The 22,777-nt window shown below is 49.9% G+C and overlaps 1 protein-coding gene across 1 annotated transcript in view; it reads left to right on the plus strand.

The window, feature by feature from the left end:
• LOC149353969 (uncharacterized) overlaps positions 1-22,362 on the plus strand; it is a 155,703-nt gene extending 133,341 nt beyond the window's left edge. The window contains 1 exon segment of the mRNA XM_089575896.1: positions 22,146-22,362. Coding sequence (XP_089432022.1) covers positions 22,146-22,362 — 217 coding nt within the window.
• Positions 22,363-22,777: the final 415 nt, after the last annotated feature.

Raw genomic sequence — 22,777 nt, forward strand, 5'->3', positions numbered from 1 at the left:
GCAGCCAGGATCGCGTCACGTCGCACACACAGCAGTTTCGAAACACAGTACCTACACGAAGCGCGATCAAAATCGGTGATGGATACGTAACAGAAACAACGTCGTATAACAACGCTCGCTTCGGTTGCAATCACTGCAACCAGTACGACTAGCTGCAGAACGCCAAGTTCATTTCAGCATTCGGAAAACACTGCGTGTGTAGTGAGCCTTCGCACGTGCGCACTTCTCTGCCTCGGCGGAGCAGCACTAGCTCCGACCGCAATCACTTTCACTTCTCGGACACTGTATGCACGCTTATGCACGCACAGGAAATTCACTATGAGCAGCCTCCTTTCTCCAAGGTGAGCAGCTGTTACTCGTCGCTGTCCGTGGTGATACTCACAGGAATTAGAAACGCTTGCAACACGGCCACAAACGCTTCGTGACATCGCCACTGCGTAGGTCCTACGTCGGTTTGAAGATACGCATATCTAGCATCTAACCGCGCGGCTTCCATAGCACTTTGGAATCGACGCACTTTAACCATTCAGAGGCAAGTATCCTGGATTCAACTAGGCGGCTTGCACTAGCCTTGGAACTACTTGCTTACAAGTGCCCGAAAACCACGCCGAAAACATCGAGCGGCCATTTTGACTGTTGACAAAAAGTGACGTCATATCACGTGATCGCACTTTTGGGCGTCGTCTGCTCGTGTGCGCCTAGTCACGTGACCAAACTAAACGTTGAAATCTAGTTTCTCAAAGATTTATTATATTTTGTATGCATACGAAACGTTTGTGTAGATAGTTTTGTAGAACAGCCATTTACTTTTAATGCTTGCGTACTGATCGGAGCGGAAGTGACGTGCACAGTACAGCGAGCCAATGAGCAGTGGCCTGGCTGGGCTTGCGCTGAAAAATAAACACGCCGCCCGGAGCGCCCGCGAGCGATGCCGTTGCCGAAAGCTCGAAACATAAGCAGGCATGCTTTGTCGCTGCTCGAGCAGTCTTTCTGAGGGACTGCTGTACGGCGGCGAAGTGCGACACCGGTTGCGGGCGGAGCTTGGGTAGAGCGGCGCAGCGAAGCTCACCGCTCCGTGTCCCTGCATGCAGTGGGGCGGCAGTTCGCAAGCGACGATCAGTGCGGCGCGTCCGCCAAGTGGCCATATGGCTTGATGAATGTTGCTGCGCGTGCATTATTTGTCTAAATAGTGATTGCACTTCGCGCTCTGAGCTCGCTACTTGTTTTTGGTCGGCGAATGTTTTCGCTCGGCCACCGATATGCCCAAGGCACGTCGGCCAACGGGTCTTGTTTTGGTCGGCGGCGTTGTCACACTAGGACGACGCTTGGTCGTTGGGGCGTCGTCGTCGGTGCAGTGTGACTGCCTAGTCGGGGAACGACCAGGTTGGCCGACGCGACCGTCGGCGTCGCTGTCGCGTCGACCTCGGGGTCCCGTCGGCCTAGTGTGAACGCGCCTGAACTGCGCGCTGGTCCCAGGCTGGCCTAGTTGTCGCTAAGCCTAGGTGGTCTCGCTTCCGCAGTTGACGGCGCTTTGGAAGTCGACTGTGCTATAATAAAAGGCCTACTCTTCACATCGCTTTAGTGCGAACTCGTCCCATAATAGAAGATAAGTTCGATTTCCACGACGCCTTCATCAACGGAGCTAGCAGACGAGCAGCGCGCACGAAGAAGCAGCGTCGAGCTGTCGGGATGGGACAACGTCGGCGTAGAGGTCGGCGCTGTTGTCGGCAGAGTGTGACACACGGGTCGGCCGACGGCTGCTATCTCGGCGACGCGACGGCGATGCACTCGTCAGGCGACGACCGGTGCTCGGTCGGCGTCTGCGCAGTGTGACAGACGCGCCGACGGCACGAAAATCGCTGCCGCCGACCATCGCCAGACTGAAATCGGCCGATCGTCGGCGTAGTCTGAACGCGCCTTTACCATTTGACGTTGCCTACACGCTCGGCGTTCGCTGGCACAATCTGAGCTGCGTCGGGCCTGACGCCTGCCTCCTCTTCGGAATCTCTGGCCAGCGGATCTAAAATGAAGTGGTTGTCGGGGTTCGAACCGCGGCGTCTTCTTCCTCGTCTGCGTCATCCCGCGATTCCTCATAATCGGTGTCTTCGCCGAAATAAAACTCTTCTTTCCGACTCGGAGCTGTTCGACTTGCCCTCCGCCCGGCTCTCCGTGTTTACGCGCACCACGTGCGTGTCAAGCAGACGACATGCCTACACGACGTCACGGCTTTCCGGACCCACGTGACAACGCATTGTCTGGTTTTTGACGTCATGAAAGAGCCTGGCGAAACCTGGCAACTACGAACCGAAACCGAAACTGCTGGGTACAAATAATACGATTATTAATTATATAATGCGAGTTCATGCTTCTAAGATGGTGTTCCATGCTTACTGAATCGCAACGCTTATTTACAACCCAGAGATACAACACAAAAATTTGGTGTCTCTACCCCTTTAATGTGAAAGCACTACTTCCCTCATGAGTGGCGTGGACCGGAAGAGTGGACAGAGCGTGTCCTCAGGAACTGTCGATCATACAGTAATGGTGTAATTGTCATTCGTAATGATTAATATTCATTGAGTGGAAAGTTTAAACGACCGAATTTATAAATAAATAATTAATAAATAATTTCCCAATTAACTTCGATAATTGGGAAATTATTAAAACTTCCCACCGATTCACAAAATCGGTGAATTACAAGCAGTTCCTCTAGAAATGAACGAATAAAATTCAGGAGGAAATTAATTGAAAAAATAATAATCATAATGATATCAATGATTATTTTCAATTATAATACATAATGACTGTCGCTTAATTAATAAAAAATGAATAAAATGGCATATGGTTATAAAACATTATTTCATGCGTTAATTAAATGCTTAACCTCACTGATACCCTACCATTAAAAAGTAATAGAGGAGGCAAGGACCTCGAGGTCTCCGGAAATTTTGACCGCCTGAGGTTCTGATGTCACACAGCTCTATCACGCGTCTCTGATATCGCGCAGTGCACAAGCCTCTAGAATTTCGCCTTCGCCGAAATTCGACCGCTGCAGCCGGGATTGAACCAGCGACTTTGGAGTCAGCAGCCGAGCGCCATACCCACTGAGGCACCGCGGCGGCAGTTGTCCAAGCCGTAGGAAATCTGAAGAGAAAATACAGACGACAGCAGCGTCCGTAATAACGCATCCTGGAACTGTATTAAACCCGCGACAACTATCTTACGTCAGGCTTTATTTTTCCTTGCGGACAGTTAGAAGGAAAACCATTGGCGAAAAAATGCACGTTGCTATCTTCGTAAACATATTACTATATACCCTTAGCCCCCCCCCCCCCTTTTCTCAAAGTTGTCAACTAATGCCCCGGTGGAATATTGATCTATTCACACGAGCGACGTATCATTACGAATCGCGTGACTTCACAGTGGAGCTCCCTGTTCAGAAAACTCACCTGCAGGGAAGCCTTCGACGTCAGTCCACCACGGCCAGAGGCTCTTACATGCCCGGTGCTCTGCCGTGCATGCTGCCTCGGTGGCCATTCCCCTGGAGCAGGGTAGCCACGGCCGTCAGTAGCGCCTTGTTCACCGCGTCTGCTGTCGCAGCGTCGGACCGGGACGCCGATTCCCTGGCACAGCTCGACGACAGCCCTCCGCCCAGGTGACCACTTCGCAAAGGGCGAGCTTTGGCTGCAGTTCACAGTGCAGCGGGCCAATACTTGCTCTGTGCCGCCACTGCAAGACATTGGAGTGAGGACCCGGGATGATGCCACCAAAGTTGCGAGCGGAAGGCTATTACGAGGCCTATAGCCCACTGTCTGTTCTGGCGAATGGAATAGTCCTGGTTGTAGTCTACACGTTCGAATCATCTGACGTCGGAGGAAGAACACAGAACGCAAACCCACGAGCGATTCTGCTTTGTCTTCTGCCTCTTCTTCGTGGCGCCTCCTACAGTGCTAGAAGGACCGCGTTGGAGACAACAGTAAAATGGGCGCACGCAGCGCAGTATACAAGCCGCGGAATCGGAAAGCACCTTCTATAGAAGGTCAAGAAACCGAAAAACACTGGTGACCGTACGGCCGTGCCTACGTTTTTATTTATTTATTTATTCAGCTACCTGCAGCGCCCGAATGGGCATTATAGGAGGAGGAAAACAAAGAAATGGTATCCACGTAGCACAGTGGTCGCGTCCGCAGGAAGTGCGTTCGCAAAGTCGACCTTCGCGTTGCCATGGTGGTCGCGTTACATTCAGGCAAATACAGTGAATCTGCAATATGATCCTGAACGTTAAGTCTCTTTTTTTCTTTGTCTGAAGTATTCCTGCTCCCTTGCTCCCTGATTAATGCACCAGGTAACTTCTCACTATTCTGCATGCGAATGGACTTTCATACCTGAGGCCCAACACACACGCAGCGTAAGGAAGTTGCTTCCCACAGGGAGCTTCTCTTTTTCTACTCGATGAATGAGCTCAAGCCGGAAGTCTTCCCAGCGTAGAAGTGATGAAAACACAGGGCCTAGTCATCCTGTTTTTACAGTGTATGTACCATGTGAAAATACGCAGGAAACTCTAGCCATCTCCATTTGGAGGTTTTTTCCTGGCTACTTCATGGTGCACGTGATTTGGTTGAGGACGTGTAGCAGACAGTCTTGCAAACGATGGATGAACGAATGACACACGGCAAAACAGAGACACTGAACTTTGCAAAACCTTCAACAACGGAACAGACATAGGCGGGCACAACAGAAACAGGATCTTCACTATCCGTTACTAAAGCTGAGTGAACTAATAATGTTCAGATACCCAATTTGATGTAGTAAGTAGCACTTCAGCTTAATGATCGCTGTTCATAGCTTTCCGAAAGCCGGGTCCTGTCTCTACTTCCTTCGACGAAGCTTGAAAGAGAACCGCGTAACATCAGGCCTGAAATTTCTAGAAGTGGGCGTTGCGCTGAGGGAAGGGGTAGGCGCTGCAGCACGCGCTAAGCTACGTCTCTCTCCCCTTGTATTCTCGATTGAGCTCGAACCATTTCGAACCGTCGCTTCCGCGAGTGCTGCAGCCCCAACGTGGCAGAGAGAGGAGGACCAGAAAACTGGGACTCGCTCGCTGCCGCTTTCGAGTTCATATGACAAATTTCTCTTCTTTAGCTCACTGCCACAGCTAACTGACTTAGATCATTGCCACGATCCCAGCGTGGCAAGGGATCCACATAACGGTCTCCGCGGCATCGGAGAGAGACTGAAGGGCTTCAGGCTGGTCGCCATGGACAAAATTGTTTTTGAGGAAAGGAAACACGCTGTAACTGTCTCACTGTTCGGCGGACACCTTAACTACCCTGCAAGAAGTGAACCTCGACTGAGACAGTAAGCGCTAATCTTCAAGAAGAGTGTTATTTTGAAGCGAGCGAATTGTCCTCATAAAGCTAAAGTAAATAGCTTAAACTGCCGAAAGATGCTTTTCAATGACAAATCTAAATCAAAGTAAATACTGTATAGCGCCACCTCGTCGTCATTGCAGTGCGTTTTTTCACTTCCTTCATTTGTTTCAACATAAGCCAACAGATAATGGTTTCAATCCTGAAAACGCATGACCGCTACAAATAGACTATCGTTTTTATATGCAGAAATAAATGCTGGAAATGTGAAAAAATGTCCAAAGATTACAATTTACGCAGGCGTATGGGTGTGACACACGATGACGATGAAAACACTTTAATTGCTACTAAAACTGGCTTGCGGCACAATATTGTTGGATTCTTTCGGATCTTTTAGCTGCTCTAGCCCTTTCGGTCAGCTTTTGCTGAACGTTCGGGTCTGTGCTGAAGAGCCTTTCCTCCCACCGCTGATTCATCCGCTCATTAATCCTTTCTATTTTTGTCTATTTGGTTGTTTTTGTGGTTTAACATCCGAAAGCAACTCTGGCTACCAGACACGCTGCAGTGTAGTGCTCCCGATAACATCAACCACCTGGGAATCTTTAACGCGCACTGACATCCAACAGCACGCGGGCCTCTAGCATTTCGACTCCATCGAAATGCGACCGCCGCGGCAGGGATCAATCCCGCGTCTTTCGGGTCAGCAGCCCAGCGCCGTAGCCACCATGGTGGCTACTATTTCTGTATTGTTTTGGGAGGAACATACAATGTGGTATAAGTCCGCCTTTATTCCACAGTGCGCACTTTGCGGCTCGTAGTCTTCTGTGCAGATTAAGTGAAGTTAGTTAGGTTTTAGTATCCGTTTCTATTCTTCTCAGTGTTATTTCCTGTTCCTTGTCCACCTCTCAATCTGGTGACGCGTATTCCCCTCTGTATAGTATATAGTGTTCTAGGTATTCTGACTATGTGGTCAGCTTGTTTGAGTAGTTTTTCTCGTCCGTCGGTTGGGGTGCCCGGAGTACGAGGGGTCGGACTTTGGTGCGCGCCTTGGTTCCCCTCTACGGACTTATGCGCTGGTGCCCATATGAGCTTTGCTTGCTTCACGGCTTCCTTTATATCCCCCAAAATGCTACTGGCTGTCTGCCCTATCCTGCCCCTGATGTAGTTCCTGCATGTTTCTCTGGAATGCTGATCATTCCCCTTTCCTGTGGCAAGCAGTATGTAGGGCAAACCGGCAGATGCCTGAATGATAGGCTTCGAGAGCATGGGCGTGACGTAGATGATATGCGTGGCAAAGGATTGCCAGCCATCTGCAGTGTGTGTCACTGCATATCGCTTCTTGAACAATGTATGGTTTTAAAAGTGCACAATAACCGGTTGACACGAGAAATCATAGAAGCGGAATGGATATCACTTTTGAAAGATGATTGTGTTAGTACCCCCTTTGTTTTATTGCTGGCAAAAGAGCTCGCATATCTGGCTGATACGCTTTGCTAGCGCATGGTTTGACGGTGTATTGGTCTTGACGTTGATATAAAACCACCTTTCCTCTCTGAAATAAACCAGTGTTGACGTATGTTGTCTGTCTTTCTATGTCATTGTCTCTTTGTGCTACGTTTTTTACCTTTGATTATATGCTTTTTTTTCTGTGCGGTTACTGCGAGTGCCATGGCTGCCTCCTTCAAATGGGTTGGGTCTATGCACCTGAATGATGGGCTACATCTGAGGTCGCCATCGGAGTCTGTAACTGTTCTCTTCCTGGTGCCTCGAACCCGATCTGCCTCCTGTGTGTAAACTGTGTTTGTGTTGGTCTTTCTTTGATTTTTTCATGGCTTGCCTCCCTTCCTGCATAGTGTACCGGGCACATGTTCCTTGGTATGGGCTCTACTTAAAAGCTGTTGTCCAGCTCTTGGAGGCTTCATGTCAGTCTTGCGTTTTGCTCGTCTACGTTCGTTTTACTCTGCCTTAAAGCAGGACGACGATGTCCCAACGCTCCGTTGACGCATTTTGAGCTTGCGCCGATGAAGAGAACGAAGACGAGGTCAGCTTTTGATTCTGTTGACTTTTTTTTTTCCTAGAATTCTTGTCTTTCTAATTATTGCTTACTTTATTATTTATTTTCCCAAGGAAAAAATATTCATCACAAAAATTCTCTATTCACCCGTCGTCTTGGCCGATCCCCCTGTGTGGGTATGAGCCATTCCACGAGGCGAACCAGAACAACGCAACGTCCGTATCGCGTGACTGCGCTCAGGGCTAATCACCCAACGAACGTTCCTTCCTGGTTGCTGACTGAATATTAGGTTTCGAGAATCGCGTCTCATTCGCTGCATAGTGCCAGGACACCGACGAGAGTAACCCCATGCTGCTCCCACACAAACACAGAAGAACGAGGTCCCAATGCTCCGCTGAACGAGCACTGATGGCCCCGGAGTGGCTCCGCGAAGGAAACGTTGATGCTCGGCACAGCTACGGAACCCGCCCGTTCGGAGACTGGTTTCCCACACCACCCCCCGGTAGTACCAAAGCTTGCGGAGGGCCTGCTCTACTGGTCGCGGTGGCTGTGATCCCTGCTTCCATGTCGCGCCACTATTCATCCACGCCCTACCTCAAAAAGCAAGGGATGCAGTGGAACTACCCTTCCCTTCTCAATGTGTGGTTGCCTGGGAGCGAGACGCCATTTATCTTAGGAGGTACGGACATTCTCCATGTGCACGTAGCCGCCATTCTTCATCTCAGACTACCTGCAGAACGTCCTTAACTTTGTGTAGCTCCTTAGGCGCCGCTGGGGTTCTCCACGCACAGAAGTCCTCGCCACGCTCCATCAATGCAAAGTGCTTACGCCTAACGGCAGTGGAAAACATCCTGGTCATAATCACCAGGGGGTCTGTCCTAGCTGGAGCCGACCCTGGACACAGCCGAGTGGTCGCAAGAGTCGGCGTTCACTGCATGCCCATCACAATGAATATGACCATCTCCTTCTCCTGGATCTCCGGTACGCTGCTGCTGGAGTCGCCCGCCTTGCTACAGATCATTCTGGGAAGATTCCTACCCCTGTCCTGCGTGGCACCGAGGGTGCGGAGCTACTCTCCGTCGTCGCATTGGTTATCGTCCGGGCTGGCCATCGACCCGTCCACATAGCCGTACAGTCCGCTGCCGGATCGCCATGGGGGCTTGTGCTACATGACCTCCGCAGCACTGCAGATAAAGGACCGGAACTGGCGTCCCATATCACACGGTACGAGCACCCGACGTATGACTCAGCTCACTGCTAGCACAACATAAGGTTCGCAGCGGAGTGATCGCAGAGAATCCCGCCAGCAAGAGGGTGTCCAACCTCAGCGCTTGCCTCGTCTCGTTGCCTTGGGCTGCAGACCATCACAGTACATACTACGGCGACGATGGGGTAAGTGCTCGTGCTGGAGTTCAATCTGGCAATGCGTGATCATTTTTTTATTGCGACTGCGCGCCAGCTGGCATGCTACTGAGACTAGCCACATATGATTTGAGATTATGTACTTGAAGCTAGAAATCACTCTACCCACGATTTCTCGAAAATCGTACATGTCGAGACACGCCAATCGCCTCTTACAGTCACACTGCACCTGATGCGAATTATAGCTTTGGAAAATTTCGGACAGTTCACTTGTTTGTTACCTGCTCCTATTGACTCGTTCACTTGCTTAGACCTGAAAACGAAGATAACACGGAACCTCCACTAATACGCGCTGACCACAAACAACCGAATGGTTCAGTTATGTTCTTAGCGGCGCATTTCTCCTTCTGGTCGTTGTTGATACTGTCCTCCCATTTTAACTCAGAAAATAAGGTAGTGCAGTCAGTATTAAGTACTTCCGACTTCAGTGCAATTTTGTCAGTGAATGGGAAATCTGTCTGTACGCCGCGAAATGTACCACTGACAGTCTTCGTGCTATCAGGGTTTCAAGAGTCTACTCCTTGTAAGATTTGGCTGTTTGCGTTCTCTAGAAGGAAATTTCGCGCACTTGTCTAAAGATCTTGCAAGGACTTCGAGGGGAAATCACCAGCTGACGCAAAACAACAACTTTACTCTCTTTGAGGTATGCATGCTGTTGCTTTGCAAATCATCCTTTTGGAAAATCCTTGTTTCTACCACAAAAAAAAAATTAGTGACATGATGCAAACAATATTTTTGACATACGCTAATATATAAATATAACAAGAAGAAAGTTTTTTTTGAAGAAATGAATTAATGCATGCAGTCGGTGTTGAATAATAGATTAGCCATCTTGCGCTGAGAGAAAAAGGGCTACATGTCTATCGGTGCACGAATATTCATAGCTCCTATACATTCCTGACTTTTAGAATAAACACCAAACAAAACAATATCCAGCTGGACGTGCGGAAATTGTGAAGGATTAAATGATGCATGAATTTTGGGGCCGTATTTGGCAGGCTCACCGCCTCTGGAGCAACCAGTCAAAGTTACGTCGTCGTCAACCCAGGTAAGCCCCAACGAGAGCTACGCAAAAAAGCAGTTTGAGGAGACGGAAAACAAGACAGCATGAAGAAAAAAATAGGTGCTCGTAAATATGCACTCTTCTGTGAGGCCCACTAGCGCTCCACTCCTTGATATTGCCCGGAAACCCCCTCTGATCTCCTTAAAAAGGGGTGATATCCGTCTATTTCTTCGGGGCTACAGCAGCGACCACTCAACTCTTCCGAATCGAAAACAGTTTACAGGCAGCGTGGCACGTTCGTCACGTGACTGCAGCGCCAAACGCTATCCGAAGACTCAAGCCAAACCAGCTTTCTACATTTTCATTTGTAGGCGTCGGCTGAAATGGTTCCGAAGTACCGTCTGCTCTAGTCGCTGTCGAAGCCTTCAAATGGGAATAAGTTTTCAATCCAGGAATGCAACCAGCGAATCAGCCCTCCGCTACAGCCGCGAGATTGTAATCACTCTACTCGTATAAGGGTTCCATTTATGAACATGGGTTCCGTTTTGCCCAGTTGTCCACTCACAATGCTGGAAATGATGCTCAAAGGCCTATATAAGTTTGCAGAATGTCGCTCAGTATGTTCACGGCGACCGTACGCAATAATTGCCTGAGATCTTTGGTGGCATCTGTGTCATCGCCGAGCTTGTGTGGCGTAACCGCGAGAAAAGGTGGAGAGCGCACCAACGTGGGTGGCCTACATGCCCCTCTTTTGATTACTGACGACGCAGCTCAAAAAGTGGTTAGCAACATGGAAGAGGGCGCGACCATGCCTACAGGCTTCGGAAATGGCTAGTCACAATCTAGCGCACAAGCGCTATTGCTCAACTTCCCGCAGCGTCGGCCAAGTGCCGGAGCGATGGTGGCGGCTAGAGGCGCCGGCATGATGAGAGGACCGCCGAACACAGCAAGCCCTGCATTTAAGCACGACGCACAGCATCAAAAAGGCAGCTCTGTGAAGCTGGGAGCCAAATGTTAGGGGGCACTGCTTTCCTCCACCCGTGCGCCATAGATAATCCGTCTTACATCCCACTTTAATTTGGCAGTCGTTTTCTTCTTTCTTGTCAGTTGCGCACCCGCCATTGATATCAAAATCTCAGAAGCAGGGTAACAATTGGGCGTGATCTAAAATGCCTTCCAAATAATTACGATAGCAACAGAAAGGTATGCTGCACCTTTCAACTCGTTAAATAAGGTGAGTGGCTATCCTTCATGAAGCAAAAGCTAGACCAGTACTTTTGCATAACACCAAGAAAATTTTATAGGAACTAGTTTTCCTGCCAATAGGTTCAGCAAGGAGCACACGAACCAAATTTTGTTCCTCCTTAACGAAAAACTTATTGCTAAATGAATTAATAATGAATTAATAATGAATAATGAAGAAATAATAATTAATTAAAATGCACGGAAGTGTTTAAATTAGACCATGGTTGAGACTTGCACTAGGTCCCGCTAACACGGAAAGTAACAAAAAAGTCACACGCTTTTCAATTGAATTTCAATCACTCAGTTCACGATTGGATGCACCCATTTTTTTATAAGCTGTCAGAAGTTCTCGAATCGAAAAACCTAAAGCACCCCCTTAACAAATTACGCTCTCCGGGTGCCGTACAATACGTGGCTGGCGGGTCAGGAGATCCACCTCGTTCACACTGCATAGAAAAAGGCGAATTACAAGGGGCGAAATATATATGGCATTGACAAGCTAAAATACGTCGTCCTCAAACAGTAAAAATTTTCAGACGTTACTTCTGGTGTGTAGTGGTATCCACTCATATTTCAGAGAAAAAAAGAATGGGCGAGCTATTAGTAAACGTGCCGCCGTTTCCGCAAAACGCATATATATATATATATATATATATATATATATATATATATATATATATATATATATATATATATATATATATATATATATATATATATATATATATATATATATATGCATTGTTTGCGGTTAACCTTTTTGCTGTGATCAATCAAAAAAGTCCCCCTATGATTTCTATGCAGGTCTTACCTGCTCGATGCAAGCGATGGAAAAACTTTAAAAGATTTTTCTATGCATCGGAAGAAAGTATTATCTATAGCTTTAAATTTTTCATAACAGTCCCTTACCATATTGCGATATTCAAAATTTTTGCCCAGGAACCCCGAATATAACTAGCAGGATTGATGCAAAACTATCGATAGTACTATCGATGCTGTCGGTGGTAAAAAAGACTATCAATAGTACCATCGATAGGCGTATCGATACTACTTGTACTATCGATACTATAAAATCAACCACGCGTACCCACTGCATCCTAAACTTGCTTTCCCGAGTGTGTGGTATGGAGGTGATGGTATGAGTAACTGACAGGACTCGCCCGTTTTCGCAGCCTAAGTGTCCCCGAGCTCTGCAGACGTTCCCTACGTAAAGTTTCTGGGCAAAATGTTAGCCTGCGAATGTCCTAGTTGCGAATAATCTGTGCGAAAAGTGTTTCTGCAGGGGTTACGTCAGCAAGACGACGTCTGCTGTGCACGGCGGTGTCGTGTAAGCCAGCACAACTTGTGCTGTTTGTTCTTTCATCGGATGCTCTTCCAGGTATTTTTCTGAACTGCCCCAGTGCACGTTAAAGAATCACAGCTGCTCGAAATTTACCCGGAGACCGCTACTACTGCATCCCTAGAGCATTAGTCTCTTTTGGAGAATAAGCCTCAAGAGATTTTCAAACCAATCAGGTATCGCAAATGTTTTGGTTATATCGCTGGCCAACATATGCATAATATCAATAATTATGCATTTCACTATCGACAGTTTCACTATCGATAGTCTTGCTATCGATAGCGATACCATCTCTAGTAGTGCTATCGATAGCAACGCTATCGATGGTAATACTATCGAGAGTAGATTCGACGTTATTACTAACGATAGTACACTATCCATTATATCATCGATAGTCTATCGATAGTAGCACTATCGATAGTTTTTTTTTTAAACTATCGATAGTTTCAAAAAAACGATCGATACTATCGACTGTCAATTTTCCGATAGTTTTGCATCACTTCTTCACCGACATTCAGCTGTGCTTCGACGATAGGCGCTCAGGGATCGGTGGTTGGCGGGTGCTATTTAAAAAATTTGAGTGCCGAACGTGCCATCCCCCGGTGTACAGAACAGTGCGTGGCACCTTCATTTTAGATATCGACTGCTCTCGGCCAGTCTTCACACAGGCGCCGTAGGTTTCTTCTACTTTGGCGACAATATACGGGGTTCTTCAGCAAACTTGTTCCGTGATTTAAAAAATGTCAGCCTGCTCTACGAAGAGTCTCCTGGTGCAGGATGGTAGGCTGGTCAGCGTGGTTTCTAATGGCAGCCGGTAATTTTCTAATTATTATTTAATTAAAATTTTAGCTTGTACTGTCGCTCAAAATCTTCACTTTAAAAGGGGAGAGAGCCTTCAGAAATGTTCTTGTAAGTTTTTTCCTTCGCAGTAACTTCAGCGTGGTTCCTTTTCTTGAGGATAAAAATAAACCCGCGAGTTATTAAAATTGTCACATGACCCTGCACTTCCGCGTCGCGACGTTAACCCCTCTAAACCGCACCCATGTGAAGGAGCCCGGTTAAACAAAGCCGTAGAGAATGAGTGGACAGCCTGCAACAGCGATAACTGCGCGGCAAGAGCGGAAATTTCTTTCAACTGGGATAACGATGCTGCACCGTTGGGGCAACCACGTTAGAGGGCAAAAAACGCGCAAGGCGGTTACGAATGTGCAACACGAACGCATGAGCGTTATCTGCGGTGCGAAAGCAAATAATACTTCCGTGACACGTCCTACCATTACTCGCCTCGAAATCGGCTCGGCGCGCTGAGAAGTTCTCAGCGCGACGAGTCACCACCTCCAGTGCGCACGCTAAAACAAACACGCCGCGCCACGCCGCCACGCCACGCGCGCAGAATTGGCAACACCTTCGCGCACTGCCAAGGTACGTAGTCGCCGTCAAAAGTACATGGAAGGCGACTTTGTCACAAAAAAATTAATTTCTTTAAATCTAAAACATAATGGTCCATGTTATTTGGTGCACAGTGCAATCCGCCTTTTTCACGACGCGACTGCGCATGCGCCCATCCCCTGTCGGCAGTGTCGCGAAACATACTGGAAGTGCAAACAAACCGGCTTCCTACGCGGGGCGCGTTGCTGCAGCCGTCGGGCGTTCAGCACGACGCGTTTGGCGATGCTTACGACATGTGTTGAATACGGCTGCAATGCCCAATATCTAGAGGGGAGCAAAGTCGGGTTTTTTCGCTTTCCGAACGATTCCCGGGACCGCCTTCGACGCGAAGTGTGGATAAAAGCAGCTCGACGACCGTGGCCGCCCTTGGGCACCGTCAAGCACGACAAGACTCCGCGGGAATCACACTGTGACAGGTGCGGACGAGGTACAGGGGTTAAATGCGTGTGCTGTCTATCACGAAATCTTTTATTCATGGGCAGGAAGGCCTCGGATGCCACCGCGGCTCCCACACTTCCGGTCGCTGATCTCAAGATCGCGGTTTCGATGCAGACCAGGAGAGCCGCATTTCAGTGGAGGCGAAATACAAAAGCACTAGCAGTGTGCTGTGTATGTCAATGCACGTGAAATAAGTCCAGGTCGCATAGTTTAATACGGAGCCCTCCACAGAAGCGTTCCACACCGCAATACCACGGCGTACGCTCATCGCAGGCAACTGTTTTATGCGAAGCATATTACTAGAGCTACACTACAGCCCGTCGAGCGCGGCGGTGGAGGTACCATTGACCTTTAGCGTGACCACGTGACACCACGTGGCAACATGACGTCACAGCACCGGAGAGATGGGCTGCAGGCTCGCGCGGTCGGCCGCGGCGGTGGAGGCTCCACATCAGAGGCGCGGCGGCTGACCACGTGACAACATGACGTCACAGCAGAGGAGAGATGGGCTGCCGGCTCGCGCGGTCGGCCGCGGCGGTGGAGGCTTCACATGGAACTCATGAGATGAGCCATTCTATACCGTTAGAGAAGGCTGTTGTAGCCGGTGCTCGGGCAGCCGTTGTACACTCTGCATTGAATTCACCGATGATCCCGTATATAGCTGCCACGGCAATCCTTGCTACACTTCTAGTGGTTGTATTAAAATGACCAAGTATTCAACCAAGGAAAGCCATGTATTACCAAGCCTAGCCATCAATATGCTTCACATCTGACTAGGCTTTACCTTAGCTAAGCCTCAGCCATTTTTTTCAAGAAACAAGCAATGGTGCACTGCGGCGGTAGCCTCACACCCTTTCAGTTCATCACCAAAAATGGCTTTAGTCTTATATCACGGTAGAGCAAAAACTGAATCGGGTATATTTAAGTTATCTCCAAAAGTTTTGCAGCGTGTACATCCGTGCGGATCCCTACGGACGGGCGGACGGTGGAACGGAAGAAAATATAGCGGACACTCGAGGCAAAAATGTGGCTATTTCATCTGTTCCTACATTAAAACACTGCACACTGTACTCGCACTCCAGCAAGCTCATACGGGTTTGCACATTCAATATCGTGATTGTATGCAGATTGGCCTCCATGAAACTAGGCTGCGGCACGATTTGATAAAGCTAAACACTACTACCGCCAATAAATGCGAAATGATCGGGGATATTTTATTGAACATTACGTCCCGAATGTAGCCTTCATCTTTGAAGCACCGGCCCTTGCTTAGCTGGCGATCGCATCGCATGCCGGATGATTGGAGATACTGAAGAATTTGCTCTTCGTTGGGCACAGCATCCTGCCTCCGACTACGCACCGGGCCATCAGTCAGCCCTAGAAATCCTCCAGATACCAGGTGCAGCCCAGGACACGCCATCGTCGACAGATTCCAACAAAAAGTGTTCCGCAGCGGCACTCAGTCCGGCCGGGTTGGGCGCTGTTGGGTTTGGGATGCCCCCCCCTCTGTCTGCGTGGATTAAGGCAGCGAGCTTCGAGGACCGTGGGAACATGGCGGTAGCGGCGAAGCTCAAAGAGGGGTGCTGTAGGACCTGTGATGCCTCCCCTCCTGTCTAAGTGGATTAAGGCAGCGACCTTCCGTGACCGTGGGACCATGGTCGCAGCGGCGAAAGTCAAAGACCGCCGAAGGCCGAAGATGCGGCGACGATGGCGGCGTCCCGTGGCCGAGTCGACCCTCGGGTCAACGAACAGAGTGGTGGTGTGCTTAGTGAAAGACAGCAGTGTTTAATTACTGAGCCTCTACCCTCTCCCATCAACCGAGCTGCGGCAGAGCACCACGGCCCAGCGCCGCCCCTGCCGTGGGCGGTATCAACAGTGGCCGCAACTGTCCGTCTGATTGGGCGTCATTCTTCGAACTATTTCCCTAGACAGGGATCTGGGGAATCTGTGCGCTATTTAACGGGGTGTTGTTTTGAGGACTCGAGTGTGCTCTCCCGCTAGCGAAGCAGTCCTCATCCACTGAGAGTCCCTCTCAGTTACTCTTCTGTAATCATGTAAATAGCCTGTATAAAGTTTTCTTTGTTTTCTCCTCGTAACCCCGTCTCCCGCCTTCCTCGTCCCTTCTCCGGCCCGACCACGCTCACCCGATCCCAATAACTGGTTGCCAGCGGTGAGATAGAACCTGCACCCAACAACTAGATCGCTCGATGAGATGCCCAAGTCAACTCACCAGCTCCAACGGACCCCGGCAGCTACGTGATTGACGGCATCAGCTACGCTTCCGAAGACCGAGAGATGGACGCGTCAGGTCACCGGCTCCAACGGACCCCGGCAGCTACGGGACTGACGGCGTCAGCTGTATCTCGGCAGGGTGAGTGCCCGATGTTTCCATTCGTTTCGCCAGACCGCACTAGCACAGGCAGATGTTAGTAGTGGAATTTTGGATTTCTGGGGAATGAAAATTTGGCAGTTCTGTGTTTTATTCGCTTCAAGCTGAGGCTTTTGTGTTTTAGCGGGAATCAGCGGCACGAGGTGCGTTCCGCGATGGAGAAGTTCCAGGTAGAGGACCTCCTTGAAATTTTGGAAGAACTGGGCATATCAGTAGGCCCCGCTAAAACGAGAGAGGCGATTTTGGATGTGATACGGGCGGAGGAGGTGACAGTCGAGGAGGCAGACGAGGCGTGGGAGACGATTGTGGAGCGAAAATCAGAGCGAGAAACGCGAAGGCTTCTCCAGGAGAGAGAGAAGCGAGAGGAGCAGGAAAAGCGAAAACTCCGCGAGGAGAAAGAGCAGAGAGAACTGCTTCAGCAGCAGGAGAGACGAAGGCTCCGAGAGGAGCAAGAAAGAGAATGGCAGGAGCAGTGTCGTAAAAGACGAGCTGAGCTTGAGGCACTACGTGAGCGAGAGCAGCAGGAGCTCATGCGTAACATTCAGCTTCTCAAATGGCGAAGGGCTCGAGATCGCTTGAGGACTTTCAGACGAGGCGATAGCTTCAGAGCTTTCCTCGAAAACTTCGAGCGAATTTGCAGTGAGGAGGAGCTTGACCAGGGTGAATGGTCGATGATGTTGGTGGCCATCCTCCCTGGTGACGTCGGCGGTGTATTGGCGCGCCTGTCCGACGAGGAGGTTGACAATTATGAAATTGCGAAAAGCGCCGTATTTCGCTTCTTCGGCATAAAGGTAGAAGTCGACTCCAAAGGTCGAAGTGATGGCAGCGGGCAGCGCTCCCATCAGTGCGTCAGCGACCAGCCAACGAACCCCGGTTGGTCCGCTGCGCACGAAAGAGTCGCTCAAGAGAGCAGTGACATGGCTGGTTCTAGCCCCGAGACAGTTGCCGCTATGGCAAATGAGGCGGAGGTTCGGCGGAAGAAATACGGTACTGAGCTTGTATGCCGCCGCACTGAAAGACAGCTTTCCGGGAAAGAGCGCCACGGAGAGTTACCAGATATCAACGTTCAAGCGCCAAGTAAGAGCGCAGCGTTAGATATAAAGAGCGATGCCAGTCAGATTGTCGCTGGAGTCCGGAAGGTTGATGACGCCGCCCCAAAACGCCAAATTCAGGACAGAGAGCTGTTGTGCTCAGAGGAAACAGCAGAGGCCACGGGAGCGAGCGCGTGTGCAGGTGAGCCGTCGCCTGGCACTGTGAGCGAGGCGCAAGTGGATTCGCTCCGCGGCAAGAAAAATCGCGAACACTTCGGGCCTTCGGGAGTTGATGGGCCGACTGAGGCAAGGGCCGGCAGCGTAACTTATGACGGCACCGCGATTACTCGAGACGCGCGTAACGGATCCAGACCCACTAGGACAGTTCCCAAGAAGCGGCGGCGCGCAAAGAAAAGCAATATGAACGGTTGCGCGGAAATGAAAACGCCACGGGTCATAAAGCCCGCGAGTTTGAGGACCGCCCAACCCCGTAACTTTGCAAAATTGCAATCGCGGCGCTCAAGGGTTCATGGGCACCGCATCAAAGCCAAGCTAACTAAGCATGCCTATGTAGGGCGTAAGCCACCGGCTCCAATGTGGGACCGCAGCAGGGATTATGAGGCATGCGACGCGGGCGGCGTGCTAGGGAGAAGGATGCACTGTCGCCGCACAAAAGAGCGCCACAGAGGACCCGCGAGTCGGAGGGGGACGGAGCATGCAGGGAACCAAGAGAAGGGGAAGCGCCGCTTTAGCACAGGCGGAACTAATCAGCCCCACATGTTTTTGGAAACCTTAACTGGTAGCCCTGCCGTCCGACCGCGACCCCGCAGGGCGCGTCTGAAGGATAGGAACCAGTGGATTCCTTGAAACAGATGACCGTGTTTAGACGTATTCCAGGGCTAAGTGCTCTATGTATTTACTGTTTGCTTTTTCCTTGTATCCATTTACTCAGCTGTAAAAAGAAAGTTCAAAGCAAACCAAGTTGTGAGTTTTATACTTGAGTGAATTTTGTACATTTCGTTAGCTTTCATTGTAGTCATGTTACCTTGAATACTCTTGTTTTACGTAACCTTTGTATAGCGCAGTTCACTGTAGCGCGAACGATTTCCCTTTTGAGCTGTAATCTCACCCGCGTTATTATCTATGTTTTGTTCTTTGACGGCATCACTCGGACGAGATTTGATGCGAATTGCCGTGCAGCAGGCACTTGTATATAGGCTTAACTGCGCTGCGAATGGTGAGAGCGCCCGCTGAGGCGCGGATGTACACCGAAGTAAGGTGTCTATCGAAGTAACTCATGGGCGAATGTGCCGTAGTCCCTCGCGTGGACGCTACGAGATTACTTCGAGTTTTAGCCTTGTCAGGTTTGTTTTGTGGCTTGACACGCAAACTTTACTTGAGCTGACTGTTGCGTGTTAGAGTGCCCGCTGACATAGAAGCACAAACGAGGCCACTTTCGGCCATCATAGCTTAGGTAGCTGGCATGAGCTCCCAGAGAGGCTACCTTTTAGCCGAATTTAGCTTTGCAGTATGGTTATCTGCAGCATTTGTTACACGCTAGTGTCCGCTGACGCAGAGGCGCGGGCGAAGCCGCTCTTGGACATTGTAGCGTAGCTCGTGTGAGCTCTTAGAGGTACTACTTTGTGTAGCCGTATGAAGTTGTGCAGTATGCCACTTCTGCAAGTTTGTTGTGCAAGTTTCGCACATTTATGTCGTGTCTGCTGCCATGCAGAACGAAAGGAAGACGACATGGGAAATTGTCGTACTTAAGAATAGCAAGTAGCTTGGGGCAAAATTAAAGCCTCTGTCTTCCCTCTCGGTTGATTCCTGCCTGCCCGGGTGACATCGAGGATCGTTTCAATTTGTCCGACCGATTCTATGTGTCATGCATTATGACAACACTTTGAAGAGGTCCAACACCTGAACCGTGCATCGGCTACGCACTTCGTGTTCGTTCAGGAAAATTTTGTTTCATTTAAGATTTTACTTAGAGGGAAGTTTGAGTAATCAGTTTTGCTTTTGTTTTGGTCTGGCGGGGCGAGTGGGCAACAGACGGCACTTGCTTTTGCTGTGTGTGGCTTGGCGTTTGTGGTTCCGTTTGACTCGCCTTCCAGAGAAATTCCGAGAGCGGGACATCGACAGCCGATGAAGAGAGGCCTGGAGAAAACGAGAGCCCCCTCTTGCACGTCCTGTCAGCCGAGCTGCGTAGGAGCGGCTCATCTTCCGGACGCATTGTCTGGTGGCGGGGGTGCTGTTGGGTTTGGGATGCCCCCCCCCCCCCCCCCCACCCCCCCCCCCCCCCCTCTGTCTGCGTGGATTAAGGCAGCGAGCTTCGAGGACCGTGGGAACATGGCGGTAGCGGCGAAGCTCAAAGAGGGGTGCTGTAGGACCTGTGATGCCTCCCCTCCTGCCTAAGTGGATTAAGGCAGCGACCTTCCGTGACCGTGGGACCATGGTCGCAGCGGCGAAAGTCAAAGACCGCCGAAGGCCGAAGATGCGGCGACGATGGCGGCGTCCCGTGGCCGAGTCGACCCTCGGGTCAACGAACAGAGTGGTGGTGTGCTTAGTGAAAGACAGCAGTGTTTAATTACTGAGCCTCTACCCTCTCCCATCAACCGAGCTGCGGCAGAGCACCACGGCCCAGCGCCGCCCCTGCCGTGGGCGGTATCAACAGTGGCCGCAACTGTCCGTCTGATTGGGCGTCATTCTTCGAACTATTTCCCTAGACAGGGATCTGGGGAATCTGTGCGCTATTTAACGGGGTGTTGTTTTGAGGACTCGAGTGTGCTCTCCCGCTAGCGAAGCAGTCCTCATCCACTGAGAGTCCCTCTCAGTTACTCTTCTGTAATCATGTAAATAGCCTGTATAAAGTTTTCTTTGTTTTCTCCTCGTAACCCCGTCTGCCGCCTTCCTCGTCCCTTCTCCGACCCGACCACGCTCACCCGATCCTAATAGCGCACAGTACCTATCCACTGAGCTTCCAGCGTTGACGCGAGGTGGCAGCAAAGGAAAATGAAAAAGGCCTATTCGCAAAATCACAATTAGTCTGAACATATGTATTCAAGGATGCATGAATTAAGCGGGGAATGATTTAATTTTTTCGTTAATATTCCCTTCCATTTACTTTTGACGGCACCTGTACGTGCTACGGACGGCGCCGCCGCTGCCCACGCCGAGGGTGCGAAATTGGGCAAGGAGCTACAAGCCAACGCTCTAAAATTATCCGTGCTATAGCGTAAAACGGCGACCATGCGGCGATGGCGTGATCGACCCCGTCCTACCAGCATATTCTTTCTAGCACTGCTCATTGTCTGTTCTCAAGCGGAACCGTCATCACTGTGGCCGGTGGCTTATTTATTCATCACGGGTTTGTGCAAACGAGTTCTCTAAATCGCGGTCCAATTAGGGGTGCTAACATTGCGATACGCTGCGCGTATTCATGGGCATTTTTTTATATAAATCGCGCGTAACTCACTTTTGTCTCAGGGGCAGAAACCACGCTATATTTAGGTGGGAAAAAAAAAATTAACGGGCATCTCTCGATATCGTGTGCAATAGTAACATTGACTATTTTGCACTAAAGTTAGTGGCAAATTAGCTCATTTCTCTCGGTTAATTAAAAATCCGGCGCATTTTAAATGTATTGGCTCGAAGCTTCATACAAATGCAAGCAAGACAGTCCTGGGAGCTGCTTCGGTTCAAATCCAGGGGAAGAACGAGCCATTGCTTTCGCTAGTCGCTCTTTGTCTAAAGGTGAGGCTAAATAGTCTCCCACAGAGAATAAATGTCTTTGCATCGTGTGGACGACGTCGAAATTCAAGTCCCATTTTTATGGGTAAACATTCAATGCATTTACCTTCTTTGTTTCTTTCACACATGACAATATGTCGAACTGGTCAAGACGGCTACTTAAAAAGCTGCACTACGATCTTCGTAGGAGGCGCTCTGTTTACAACTAGGCACAAGTTAGCTGAAACGCGCTGTATAGATCTATGACAGCTGTGATGAATTAGAGGCTCGATTGCTTCTATTATGCCTGAAGCAAACCGTATCAGCTGTACGTTAATACAAATGGAAATACATGCCGCTAGGACATATGAAGAGAGGATACCTAATGGCCTTGGGTTTGGCGAAATCAATTCCTGGCCTAGACCGAGTGCAAGTGACTGCGACTGGTGCCGTTTTTGAGAGACGAACGCATTTATTCGAGCCGGGTGCAGCGAATGTAGCTTATGGTTGCAAGAGGACAGTATTCACTCCCGTAACCTCTTGTCACGAATATTTACAACGACATGCAGACATTTCCTTCCGCCCTGTGTAACGGGACTCAACCAACGGTGGCACTATTCCCACTTTAGACATATCTGCACCTTTGAACGAATGCTATCAAAATATCAGAAGAAATTTAGCAATTTTTGGAAACCGGTGTCTGTTCTAAACACTCTCCAGAGAAGCCTTTGAGCCAGATGACCGTGGTGGTCGCTGGGAAGACGGCCGATGGCTCTGCCAGGCTGGTAGCTCTCCAGTGTATGCAGTGTCGACAGCCATGAGGGGGAGCGTGATTGCGGCGGCCGTCATCACCTCTTCGTTCTCCGTCTTTCTTGCCGCAGCGCTGGACCCAGATAACGAGGCCCTGGCAGAGCTGGATGACGTGCAGCTGCCCTGACGACCGCTGCGCAAAGGCCGCGCTGTGGTCCCAGTTGCCGCTGCAGCAGCCCAATTATTGCACGGCATCGCCACACCAAGACACTGCAGTCGGGAAACTCCACCACGCAGCTGCCATAACGAGCGAAAGATCAACCGGGACGCCCCTGAGAGACACATAGGGGATGGCCCCTTGTCGCGAAAGAAGTAGCCCTCGCCGGAGTGTAGACGTTCGGATCATCGCGACTTCTGAAAGGAATGCACGCCGCCCGCGCACGAGCTGGTCTCTTTTGTGTTCTAGTTCTTCTCGCAGTGACAGTACGTACGACAAATTCCAAAACGTACCCACAATCATGGCGTGCAAAAAGGGGGGACATTTTACAGGTAGCGAAAAACCCTAACTGATCTCCTTCCTGAATTTGTCAAGTTTCGCTTCG

This window comes from Amblyomma mixtum, chromosome 3 (assembly GCF_055824585.1).
Source record: "Amblyomma mixtum isolate Tamu chromosome 3, ASM5582458v1, whole genome shotgun sequence".
NCBI classification, from domain to species: Eukaryota; Metazoa; Arthropoda; class Arachnida; order Ixodida; family Ixodidae; genus Amblyomma; species Amblyomma mixtum.